This window comes from Ochotona princeps, chromosome 31, assembly GCF_030435755.1.
Source record: "Ochotona princeps isolate mOchPri1 chromosome 31, mOchPri1.hap1, whole genome shotgun sequence".
Taxonomy (NCBI): Eukaryota; Metazoa; Chordata; class Mammalia; order Lagomorpha; family Ochotonidae; genus Ochotona; species Ochotona princeps.
Genome location: NC_080862.1, coordinates 7,338,694 through 7,352,003, shown reverse-complemented (window position 1 = coordinate 7,352,003; position 13,310 = coordinate 7,338,694). Strand labels below are relative to the sequence as shown.

Genomic DNA, 13,310 nt, shown 5'->3' with positions numbered 1-13,310 from the left:
ACAGGAGAGAGAATCTAAGCAAAGGAATCGGAGGAGGAAACGCATCAGACTTTGGCCTGAAGGATGCCGCTGAACATCTCCCTGCCCGCACCATGCAGCCTCCAAGTGCAGCTCCCTCCGTGGCTCCCCGCCCGCACCCGCAGCCTCCAAGTGCAACTCCCTCTGTGGCTCCCCGTCCGCACCCGCAGCCTCCAAGTGCAGCTCCCTCTGTGGCTCCCCGCCCGCACCCGCAGCCTCCAAGTGGCAGCTCTCTCCGTGGCTGTCCGAGGTGGGTCGTGCTCAACAGGATCCCCTTCCTGCCGAGGTCACAATTCGGTACACTGACTGCCAGGCTCCTCAAAAGAGGAGAGCTCCCAGATGCTGCTGTCCTGCAACAGTGGCTCAACGTCCTCCCCGGTGCCCCTTTCAGGGGAGCTGGCCAGGCTGCCACTGCTATGCTTCTGAGCGCCCCCAGCTTTGCTGTACTCAGGGATGAATAAGGCAACCAGAAAAGATGTAAGAACTATACATGCTCCAAATAAAAATGGTGGGCCTGGGATGACAGCGCTCTGATGAGTGAGGGAAACAAGAAAAGAAGAATTTGGTTAGCTTGTTTTGATCCAAAATTAATCTTGGGTTATCCCCATTACCCCCAAAAACTATACTATGAAAAAGTGAATCATTTCCATGGAAGCAAATGTGAAGCAAACTCTAATAGAGCCTGGTGTTTAGAAGTAGCAGGGGGCAAATAACCACTGCCTTTTGTGTCATTTCTAAAAAGCTCACAACCTAGGCTCATCAATGACACACATGTCATCTGTAAAGCCATCACGGGCCTCAGATCACACACTTCTGTAGCTGTGCAGGATCCTGGATTACAAGGGCGGACATTTGAATCGGGAGAAAACGGCTCTGCAGCTCAGTGCTTTAACTGGTCATTTACGAGCTTTGAGAACAGTGACTGTGCAGGTGAGAACAGATTCTGAATGAAGTCAAATCTGTGCGCGATATGCTGGGTCCCTGAAACTATTCCTCCCTCGCTCCCAAGAGTCTATGACGTCAAATCTGTGTGCGATATGCTGGGTCCCTGAAACTATTCCTCCCTCGCTCCCAAGAGTCTATGGATCTAGAACTTATTTCTGTCAAAAATAACATACAAGTAGAAATGCTTCCCAAATTTAAGGTTACCACCAATGTCATAAAACCAGACATCACCATATTACCTGCAGGGTGGCACTGTCGGAATTCAATTCCGTGCCCAGATCGGTGAGCTCCACATGGAACATGTAGAATATTAAGCCGTAAAGTGCTGGCCCAAGGCCATTGCATAAGCCTCTTATTCCAGTTATGATCCCCTGAGCAACTCCTAATTCAGAACAGAGAAAAGGGTATCAGTACTCTCGGGGACACAGCTCAGCACCTGGAGTGAACCACTCTTCCCTGACAGCCAATCACAGTGCTCATATTCAGCCAGACCGAGCAGCAAGCTCAGGGGGAGTGGATTAGGAAGGTTTTGTTCATTTTTATTTTCACTCACTGCTCAAATTTTTGGTGTGTTTACTGGGACCATTAAATGTCATCCTCACTTGTGCTGCAAGCCCTAGGAATATGAAATGACAGTGACACCTCTAGAATTCTTTGAATGACCCACAACAGCTAGGTGTGCCAGTATGTGGGACAAGGGGGGAAAAAAACCTTCAGTATTTCCTATTTCAGGCTATTTCTGCAAATTCAGATTCCTTTGTTCTGCTCACTTAGTGGTGTTTTTACACTACAATCTGCCCTTGGTCTCTGGCAGTCCCATGGAGACTCCATCCTCCAGCTGTTGCCTGTTCTAGGCCATCTGCACTGAAAACAAATCCCAAAGGTACCGGTTCCAGGTATCTTTGCCTTTTAACATGGTACATAAACAGATGAGCTGATTTACTTCAAACTAACATTTCAAAAACAGCCCAAGATCACTCAGCAAAACAGTGTGTTCTAATTTTTTTGTGTGCAACAGCCAAAGAAAATTCACCTGCCCCCAAGTGGGACTGTGAGCCAGAGTGGGTATCACTCCTCCATGGGCAGTTCACACCTCCACTTTGGGAACAACGCTACCCCGAGGAGACACAGCTACTGGAGGTATGGCCAATGTGATGCCATTCACCACCACAGTAAGTGAGCCATCAGTAACTGGAAAAGAAAAAGGACCGAGCCTCACAGTGGGGCCCTGCCTGCAAAGGCAGCAGAAGCAAAGGTGGAAGGCTGCCCTCCACACAGCAGCCTTCATCCTCGCTCCTCTGCATCCAATGATCAACATCACGGGACTTTTTTCTCCAGCCTCTAAAGGGCTAGTTTCCCAATTAGAGAAATTTTAATGATCCGAATGATGAGGCGATGGCTCATCACTAACTGGTCTGTCATTATCTAAGTGACTTATGTTAAAACGTGGTTAAGGTCTGATTCATTTTGATAAAGTACCAAAAGGAAAAAGAAAATGGACATTGTGTTTCTAATTCTTAGTAATCTAACGGCTGAGGTCAGGTTTCTAAAGAAGGAGTAAGATCAAGCAGAGGGTGACCAAGCCAACGGGCAGCCTCACCTTGCTGATCGGGCTCTGCGTTCCGAGAGATGAGGGCGCTGATCGCAGGAAACGTGATGCTGGACATGGCGGCCACCGTGCCTGCCGCCCACATCATCCTGAAATGACAGGAGGCTGCGCTCAGGCCCCAAGCAGCTCAGAGTTTAACACACACTCCGTACTAAAAGCATATAGGCCTGCTTCCTTGTGCTACATTCTAATTTTTCCTCCTTCATTTATTTTTGTTCCAAAAAGTAACTTTAATACTGATCCCTTCACAGGTTGGCAGTAGAGAGAAGGCCCAAGAAACCTTTTTAAAATTTTCCATTAAAAAATGTTTTCTTACTATTTTTCATGATACAAGTTTCCCCTGTATTACTACAGCGGTATAATCCTTTAGGAACAGTTACAAGGGTACCATTCTGCTGTTTAAGTGCCTCCTGACACTGCGGGTATGGACAAGGCAGGCAATCCAGCAGCATATTCTAAGCCTATGTAACTGTCACTGGGGGCGCTCCTCCAAGGCATCCTCACTTGCCGGGCTGCTGCTCCCCACTGTTCACAGGTGAGAACACATGTACACACTTGTTTAGCTACACATCTGTTGGTTTTGTATTCTGCACGAAGGTTGCCTTACATCAGAGAGAAAATACGATATATTTTACTTCCACTCTCTTTTCCCTGGTTCTCCTCTAGTGTCACCTTTGTGAAGTTTGTGAGGGAACTTCTGTCTCTACACACACATTTATTTCCCACTGACTTCCTAGGCTCACACTGAATGTGACCCGCACAGCTGGCCTGCCCACGGGTCACCCAGCAGTCTGTTTCCCTTTTTTTTAATGACAGAGACATACGTGTGCATCAGGAAAGTGTGAGGGAAGTGAGACCCCAGCTTGGATTATGAGTTACTGGGATCGACTCTAACGGGAAAGGCCTTTTTATGAAAAAGAAAAAAACCTTCACAATGGAAGTCTTTTTAACATTATTATGACTTTGAATCAGTTACTAAATCAAAGTTCATAAAATCAAAATCAAAAGAACATGAAGACTCAAAAAAAAAAAAAAAATCTGATAAAATAACACGTGTTTCCAATGCAGTGTGAGAGCTCAGAATAGACATGGCTTTTTCCTACGTGTGGCCACAATCGGTGCTAGCTCCTGTGCCCTCCCTTTGCACACAGTGGGACCCACTGCTGCACCACGGTGACAGGCACTCTGGGACACTCCCCAGGCAATGGAAACCACTCTGACTGCCTCTTCTCCACAAAGTTTATCACAATGGGAACCTAGGAGAATGACAGTTGTAATAACTGCCCCAAATTCAACTATTTTATTTGATAAAGGTTATGTTATCATCCAAGGTGTCTCAATTATGGCAACAAAAGTTGCCACAACCTGTCAGTTTTCCTGGTGTTCTTGTGATGTCCTAAAAGTTAACAAATGTGTTCAAAAGTTGACATAAAAACTTTATTGGGGCAAAAGGAAAGAAGGACATACAATCAGTTCATCAATCACGCACTGAAAGCCTGCTGAGGTGAAGGCAGTCTTGATACAGAATGCTGAATTGTCGAGTTCCAACCTTGCCCAGATTAAAGCCTAATGATTTCTTAAATGTCAACCACACTGCACTAGTGAAGCAATCCTTGCACCCTTCTCATCACACTCAACCCCCTGGAACTCTGGGATGAGAATGAAAGAATTCAGCTTACCAGGCCTGAGATCCAAACCCGTACCAGGCCAACTGGAACATCTGGAAGCCCAGGCCAAGGAGGACAGTGTTCTTGTTTCCCAATGACCTCATCAAGATGCTAAGAAAGACTGTCTGCAAAGTCAAAGGGACAACCACGTGAACATCAGAGAGGCTGAACAAAAGCTCCGTAGGTGAAAACCAGCTACCAGTGATCACGGACTTGGAAGGCTCCAAGGCCTGCCCACAGCCTCAGAGGCTGCAGAGGGCTGGCATGTCTGTACCACCATGGAGCGCACATGAGCCTGCATCCTGCTGGGGATGGATGCCCATCTGGTGCTCTGCCAGTACTTCCCAAGGTTCTCACAGCCAGTCAACAGTTCCCATGATTAGGAGAGACACACCCCACGATGTTGAGAAATGCCAATCTCTTAAGTATTGTACTGGGGGACTGGTAAGCCACTGCTGAGCAGTTACTGAACACATGAAAATCTGCTGCAAAGTTAACAGCTTTACAAATTTAAGACTGATACCAGGTTTTACTTTAACAAACATTCTGCTAAGCACGACTAGTTAAGACAGAGACCCCTCTGGACTGACTTACTAAACAACAAAAAAGTATGATCAACGTGAAAGCATAACAAAGTTTATGTTTTCTAATGCAAGTGAAGTTCAAAGCCCTTTGCTTTGACGCATTCCATGAGTCTTGTCAATACTAGTGTTTGGGTGAAATAGTTCTGCAGCCTTTTCATTTCTAAACATAAATGTCACAGAAAAGCAAGTGGCTCTTTCACAGGGACAGCCCCGTGCGTGTCCTGACGTGGTGAAAGCTCCTGGGCGTGATGGCGTCTGCTTCTGCCTGCCACTCTTCCCTTACAGCATTTAGTCACACACACTGACTCACACGTTCTCGATCCTGGGGACAGCAGCCACCACCTTCCATTTCTGCTCAACTTTTCCATATTGCAGCAACACTGTAACATTATCCTGGTTGAGTTCATTTTATAAAATCTAAGGGCAGACTGTCATCACTTACAAATTTGGTTGTAATAAACGCAAATAAAAGAACTGACTCAGCAGAGGTTATGACAAATATTCTAACAAGTACAGAAAGTTTCCCTAAATTCTCCCTAAATCCTGACCTCAGTATTCTACCAAGAAGGAAGAACTTCCTCAGCACCATGCTGATCAGCTTCCCGGAGGTGACAGGCCCCAGCAAGCCGTGACAATGTTCCCAGGCAGGGGCTCAGGAAGCAGCTCAAGGCCGCTCTCTGTACTTGGATCTGTGGCTTACTGTGATAATTTCTGATTATCAGGATCAAAACAAAACAAATGCCACTCACCTGAGCCACAATAGAAAGAATTCCTACCATAGCTATGAAGGCTACAATTTTCACAGATCCAAAACCTATGACCTAGGGAAATGGAAAGAAAACTCTTAATACAGATACTATACAAGCAACACATTAAAAAATGTCATGTTCTAGTAAAATACAGAGATAAAATAGCCGAACACAAAGAATCAGTGGCCAGCCAGGACAGTGCTGAAAGCTATCAACAGCTAGCAGCACCATCAACAGCTAACAGCACCATCAACAGCTAACACCTACACTGCAGAAGTTTTTCGTGTCTTCCCTGTCACTGCCCACCTGTTCTTTCATATTGCTGCTCCATCCCCAACCCCACAAACTGACGGATGTGAGAATGTCAAGCTGTAAGAGAATACGCAAGAAAATGATCTTTGATTCTGTCGGTACAGAATTTGCTCATCAGTTAAATCAATGGTTTTACTCTCATTCTCCTCAGAAATCATGTGGCTGAAGAGGGAGAGAGGAGGGAGCAGAGAGGCAGGCACCCTGGACACAGCTGCATGGCTGGCAGTGTGCATGTCTTATGCGCTTACTGGCTGTCTGTACACCTTCGTTGGAGGAACAGTCAAAACCCTTTCTTTTTTCCAATCAAGCTGTCTTTTGAATTTCCAAGTTCTATCTGATACAAATTCCTTATCAGATATCTGATTTTCAAATACAGAACACTGCTTTACTGAAAATGTGTGGTATGTTAATCTCTCTTTAAGGTGAGCACAAATGTAAAATAAGCTGGAATAATTCTGATTTATTATGATCTTAATAGCAACATAAACATGTAGAAAAAGGCCAAAAAGAATATAATAATCATAACTGTTCATTGTCTGTGTGAAGAGATGATATTTGGAAAAAAAGGGGTAAAAAACAAAACCTGGGGCAGGCCGTGTGGTATAGTAAGTTAAGCCTCTGCCTACGGTGCTAACATCCACATTAAAAAAATTAGTTGCTTTACTTGAAAGGTAGGTTTATAAAGAAAAGGTTCACTCCCCAAATGGCCACAATGGCCAGGGCTCAGCTGATCTGAAGCCAGGAACCAGGAGCTTCTTCTGGGTCTTCCATGTGGGTGCAGTGACCCACACTGGTCACTGAGCCATTCTCCGCTGCTTTCCTGGTCTATTATTAGGAAGCAGCTGGGACATGAGCCAGTGTTCACACAGGATGCCAGCACAATAGGGAGGATCAGCCTACTGCACCACTGTGCTGGCCCCATACAAAACAAGCAGAAGGAATTCTTGAAAAAAGTTTTGTTTGTATGTCCATCATACAAAGTATTAACCTTATACTTTTGGCACATCTACCAAACTGGAGAACATAACAAACTTCATTTCACAGTGTCTCCAAAAATAGAGTAATTCCTCTTAGGAGGAAACTTTCCCTCCACAATGGTGTGAATCATTAAGAAAAAACTTCTTCCCAGTGAAACCAGTTACAATCCAGAACAGGATACAAGGGAGAATTAGAATGAGCTCCAGTCGGCCTCATCTGGAGAAGAAAAGCTGCTGTTTCAGCTGCCTTAAGCCAGCGATCTACCACGGGGGACAGAAGAGGGTAGACATTTCTAGCCAGCAGAGACGAGGAGTCACTGGTCACTGTGTGAGCCACCTTTAGGCCCAGCAGCAACTGAGCTGTGGTCCCTGGAGTCAGGTCAGCGGGCTGGCTGCACCGAGACCCAGAGCATGGCGAATGTGGCTAAACCTTACCGCTGTGGACTTTAACACACGGTATTCGAGACTTAAAACGTGATGCCACGTGGATGCCAATAGCAGTTTTACTCATAACTGCTGAAAGCTGGAAGCAACCAAGGTTTCTTTTAATAGGTGAATAAACTGTGGTATATATTATTCAGTGCTGAAAAGAAATATAGAACTATGAAAAGACATGAGGGGGCACTTGAGTGCACTTAAACCAGTTTGATTCCAAATACACCTTCTAGAAAACGCAAAATCAGGGAGAATGTAAGATATTAGCGGTTACCAGGAGTGAGGCCAGGGGAGAGGATGAAAAGGCAGAGTGCAGAGACTTCCAGTGTGGTCAGAACGCCCTGCAGGACACTGTACGGCTGGGTACGGTAGATCTACGTCATCACACGCCTTTGTCCAGACCACAGAATGGACGACACCAAGAAAGATCCGTGATGCAAACTATGCACTCTCAATGGTGTGGAATGTGTTCATGTAGGCTCATCAACTGCGACAAATGTAAAACTAGGGTTTGAGATGCTGACTGCAGGGCAGGCTAGCACGGGTGGGCCCAAGGTACCATATTGTAATTCTCTGTACTTTTCATTTTACTGTGAATCTAAAACTTCTCTCTCTTAAAAAAAAAAAAAAAAAGCGATAAATCTTATTTCTGCTATTTTTTTAAGGGAACATATTCCATGGTGAATATATATCAGTATATTTTAAGTCTTCCTTGTGTTAAAGGCTGCTGTTAACTAATTATGGTCACCGCTGACATGTCTATACAGTTTCTTCTGAACTGTCCTCAGCAGAACCCAGTCTGAGTTTCCTGGACTTTGAAGGCAACAAGGCACCCACCACTCACCTGCCTGAGATACAGGAAAAAGCTCGAATATTGTCCAGCTTCAGGAAGGTAGGAAAGAAACACGGTGATGCAGATAAGTAAGACAGTAGAATCTTGTCCAACTTTCTTCAATGACTGAGAATAAACAGAAAGGAATTATGTAACAGGCAACAGACTTTAAATGGCATCATTGTTCTGGAAAACTATTTTATTCCAATTACATAAAATGGACAACAAAAAGTCAGATGGATTATAATATTAAACCTACCATCTTCTTGCCAGAGATACCAGTTTCACATATCACTGCTTTTTGAAAAACATTTGTTCAACTCACCACGTAAACAGTAGTTCACATCTCAACACACCCTGATCACTGTAAACAGGCCCTGAAACAACAGCCCTCTGGACTCTCAGGTTCAATTTGCCAGTATACCTGTTAGCTAAATGAGTAAGCTCCAGCTGTGGGGTCAGACTAGCAATAACTTTTGGAATGTGCACAGCCCCGCTGAGAAAAGTTCATTCACACGGAGGACAGCCCCAAGCACCCTGCTACTCTGAAGGGGTGGCAGCAATGCAGAGTGCACACTCTAACTTTCTATAATGAGTAGCAAAATCATCTACATGTTTATTTATTTATTTATTTAGGTACTTAAAAAAATCCCATGGGGAATGGGTATTATGACAAACTATGGATTTCAATTGCTTTTTGCACCATAATAAACATATCTTTTCAGTTTTCCACATTTTTTTTCAACATCTTTGAGCAAAGTAAAACAGAGGAGGTACTTTTTTCTAGCTGTGTGACAGAAGTTCATACTTAGCCAAAGTGGGGGAGAGTTTATAGAAAATCATCTGCTCAATCTGAAAGAATTAAGGTTCAAAGTAGATACAAATTAGTAGCTTAAAAAAGCTACTTAAATCAAATCACATGCATTTATCTTTTAGAAATAAAATGAATGAAAATGACCACTTCAAATGACTGTCCTCATTGACTTTACTTCAAAAGGATGAAACTTCCTTTCCAAACTGCCATTAGGAACTAATTGGACATTTGTTTTTTCTCTCTTCCCAAAGGACATGCATTAAGTACCATGTCTAAGGGTTTCTAAGAGTACACATAACTCCATTCCCCTCATGGAATTTACTGTCTTTTTAGTGTAGAAAACAAATGTGGATCAAGAATTTCTGGAACCTTTGAGTTGCATATATATCCTCTTGTTTGCGTGACTTAGAAAAGTATTTAGGGAAGTGTTTTCATGTTTTTATTTACCGCAAAAGGGTCCGCTTGTTTCCAAGAAATCTGAGCTCCCCAGGAGACTGGTCGCATTTTCTCAGGAAGAGATTCTGGAACAGCCACCAGGATGAAGCAGATGTCCAGGAGGGCCACCACTGTGGCCACCAGCACCACAAGGCTATCCCCGTAAGTGGCAGAAAGGTATGCGCCAATGGCTGGGCTGCTGACCAGACTAGCGGCAAAGGTGGCTGAGACCTGTGGGACAACACATCGTCTCTGAGGATCTACTGCAGGGACACACTCACAGCCACTCTGCCCAGCATTAAACAATTTGAAGAATAAAAGGAAAGTGATTCTGTTACAGAATTTATTCACGAACAATTCACTGGAGAGCTACAGGAATCAAACACAATGCTCTTACTAGAAATAATGATGATGAAGACACGGACACAGATCATAAATGGCCGGCGGATGGTAAAATCCACAAATCACTCAAGGACTGTGCCTGCTTTCATCTTTTAAAAACAAACTGCACTGTTCCACCATTTTATCTTTTGGTGACTATTTCATTAGCAATAACAGGAAGGCAAAAAGCTCAGCCAGTCTTAGAGGAAAAAAAGAAACTGTAGCAAAAACATGTCAGAAAGTAGGTAAAGTCTTCTGACCAAGGACTGGATTTCCATCACCCTGTCACCTGTGGCCACCGTGCTCTTCCCAAATGAGATCACAGGCTGGAGGATGGCACCTGTGGCCTAAAGCCACACCGGGCTTTCCGCACTGCACTCCCGCAGTGTGGAAGGTCCACATTTTAACAATGCAATCTGAATGTGCAGCTTAACGGACCTCTCCAAGCTTAATGGACTTCTCCAAATTAGAACGAGGCTGAATGTCAAGAATGTACCCATAAATTGTATGTGTGCGTGCATTTAAGATCACTTGAAAGGCAAAAATTACAGACAGGCGTGGGGAGGAGAGAGAGAGAGAGCTTTCTTAAGTGCTCTTTATTTGCTCCAAATTCCCTTTTCTATAAATTATTGACCACTTATTTTTAAGTCTCTTGCCAGTGAATTTTTTAAATACAATTATGGTTCTTGCTGGGGCCGGTGCTATGGTATCATTCTAAAGCCATTGCCTGCAATGCTGACATACAGGTGCCAGCTCAATCAAAGCTGCTCCACTTCCAATCCAGCTCCCTGCCAACTTCTGACAGCAGCAGATGATGGCCCAAGTCACTGGGTTCCTGCACCCCAACACTGTAGACCCAAAGAAGCTCCTGGCTCCTGGCTTTGGATCAGCTCAGCTCTGACCACTGTGGCCACCTGGGGAGTGAATCAGCAGAAGGAAGATCCCCTCTGTCTCTCTCTAACTCTGCCTTTCAAATGAATAAAAAAAAAATTAGGAAAAAAAAAAAAGATCTGGCCCATGACCTTACCCATCCATAAGCAGGGCTTCTCTCGTGCTCCTGGGTGATGTCAGCGACGTAGGCGAATATCACAGAGAAGGTGACCGAGAAGACGCCAGACACAGAAATCATTGCAAAATACCACCTGTGAAAAGATCCTGGTATTACTGAGAAGCACTGTATGTGTACACTTTTATAGCCAGAGCCAGATATCACAAACTTTAACCCATAAATATATGTATGTGTACTTAAAAGTAGAAAAATAAAATTAAAATGGCAATAAGTAGAATCATACTGATCATATCATTGTCAGAAGAGAGCCAGGACACGTATCCTAAAACCCCCCAAAAAACAAGACAAGAGAAAGGGGAAGCTGAGCCTCTTTCTTATCCTCAGATCCAAGGTGACAAGAGGAACTCTGGTTGTACTAAGGGCTGTGGCCACGTCCAGTCTGTTCACCGCACCAGCTGGGCTCAGTGAGGCCCACGAACAAGACCACTGAGAAGACGGTCTTCGAAACACAGCGGTGACTGCGGTCATGGGGCCATCTCTGAAGCAGGTGTTTCTGATGTCTACGCTTTCCAAGCACTGTGTGAAGTGACACTACTGTGCGAGCTGTGCCACTTACAGCACGGTGGTCAGTTAAAGTGGAAGAAAGAATGTGCCGAGGGTATCGCTTGTGGGTGATGTCAGACCTGAGTGTACTGAGTGCCACATGCACGAGTCAGGTCTGACATCACCCAGAGAGGATTCTTGGGGGACTCCCCAACTGCACCACTACAGGGAGCATCACAGGATTTGTGGTCAGACCTTGGAATGCCCGTGTTGGGACTGGGCCTCCTCAACTGCTGGGGTCCAGGAACTAACAGAGCCACAAGCGATACCCTTGGCGCATCCTTTTCTGCATCAGGATGTCTAAGATGCTTCAGATTTCCTTTTCTTCTTCCAAACTGTGGGCTACTTGCATGTATACACACATTAAGACAGCTTAGGGAGGGGACAGGAGCCTAAAGTGGAATTCATTTATGTTCCACACATATCTCACACATGAACTGAGGTGACTTCACATAATGTTTCAATAATTCTGTATGTGAAAAATTAGTGTATGCTGAACTATATCTATCAGGACTTGTTGCCATCATGTTAACACCTGAAACGTTCTGTCCTGTGGAGCAGTTGGGACTTAGCTGGGGACGATCAGCAGGCGCTGTTTATGCATAACTCACGCAGCCAGGAGGGTAAGGGGCTTGAGGCACTCACCACGGGCTGATCCTCATCAGGGGGATTGGGAAGCAGGTGAAGAAGACCGTGCCCAGGAGGAAGGGCTTCCGCCCCCACACGTCAGACAGAGCTCCGATCAGCGGGGCGCTCAGAAACGAGAGCAGGCCCTGCAGAAGCACACACATGCAAAGCATCAATTCACATTTTATTCTCGAAATTATTGTACATTGTCTCCACCAAATACACTATCTCCAAGATTAATTTTATTGGTCCCCAAACAGAATAATTTGAGATACTAAATAAAAGCTTTTTAAAAAAAGATTCTGACAAAAATTATATATGCTATTAGAAAATTAAGGAGTAGTTTGAGGAAGAAACTATAGAACAATGTGAAATATACAAGAGCACTTCAAAATGTTCACAGGAAAGATGATCTCATCTCTTCCAATCTGTCGTCCAAATAAAAAGTAACTCCTCAAAAAAGAAACTAAAAGAAGACCCTCTTTGCACCACAATAAACTTAGACCTCAATTTTCTTGTGAACTTAAAAAAAGGTTTCTTTTAGTTGAGAGTCAGAATTAGAGACAGAGAGACACACCCGGAAAGACAGATGGTTCAGTTCCCAAATGGTCACAAGGGCCAGGGCCGGGGCAGGGGAAGCCAGCAGGCAGGAGCTTTTTCCAGGTCTCCCACAGGGGTGGCCTGGGCCCAAGTACTTGGGCCACTGTCTGCTACTTTTTCAGGCTGGTGGCAGGGAGATGGATCAGAAGTGGAAAGGTTGGGTGAGGGACTGGCACCGTAAGGGACGCTGGCATCACAGGAGGTGGCTTTACCCACTAGGCACAACATCAGTCCTGCAGTAGTGACTCTGGCAGAACCAGAACAAAATACGTTTAATTAGCTTCTCCAACCAAACACAAGAAATGTAGACTCACTCTCCAAGAACTCACCCTCAGGGTAAGCTTAAATACTATAGCTGTATCAGTTCTCCTTTTCCTTTTTACCTCCACTGCTTAGATGCTCCAACAACCTAGCACCAGATTGCCAATGATACTCCTCGTCCTCTTAATGGGCATTAACAACTTATTTCAACCTTTAATTGCCCTGTTTTATATAGATTATGAACATCAGTACCCCCAAATCCTTCCTGAAAACAAGTCAAGAATAAATCATATTCAGTTAGTTTATGCTGCTCAAAGTCATGAGATCATGTGACAGAACTCAGAAAGTCACGGCCTGATCATCAGCTTGGCCAAAAAGACTGACTATCCAAGGAAGGCTGTTTTCTTCTGCAGTTTCAAGGTCAGTCTAAAAGAGAAGGCTGTAACTTCAAT

General features: G+C 44.6%; 1 protein-coding gene across 2 annotated transcripts in view; it reads right to left on the bottom strand.

Moving 5' to 3' along the window:
- Positions 1 to 249: 249 nt before the first annotated feature.
- MFSD14B (major facilitator superfamily domain containing 14B) overlaps positions 250 to 13,310 on the bottom strand; it is a 117,556-nt gene continuing 104,495 nt past the window's right edge. For both annotated transcript variants that reach the window (XM_058657316.1, XM_058657315.1), the window contains 9 exons: positions 12,016 to 12,143; positions 10,786 to 10,900; positions 9,390 to 9,608; positions 8,141 to 8,254; positions 5,573 to 5,644; positions 4,252 to 4,364; positions 2,564 to 2,661; positions 1,203 to 1,345; positions 250 to 548 (listed from right to left, as the gene is read on the bottom strand). In XM_058657316.1, coding sequence (XP_058513299.1) covers positions 306 to 548; positions 1,203 to 1,345; positions 2,564 to 2,661; positions 4,252 to 4,364; positions 5,573 to 5,644; positions 8,141 to 8,254; positions 9,390 to 9,608; positions 10,786 to 10,900; positions 12,016 to 12,143 — 1,245 coding nt within the window. In that variant the 3' untranslated portion in view covers positions 250 to 305. The remainder of the gene's footprint in view (positions 549 to 1,202; positions 1,346 to 2,563; positions 2,662 to 4,251; positions 4,365 to 5,572; positions 5,645 to 8,140; positions 8,255 to 9,389; positions 9,609 to 10,785; positions 10,901 to 12,015; positions 12,144 to 13,310) is intronic.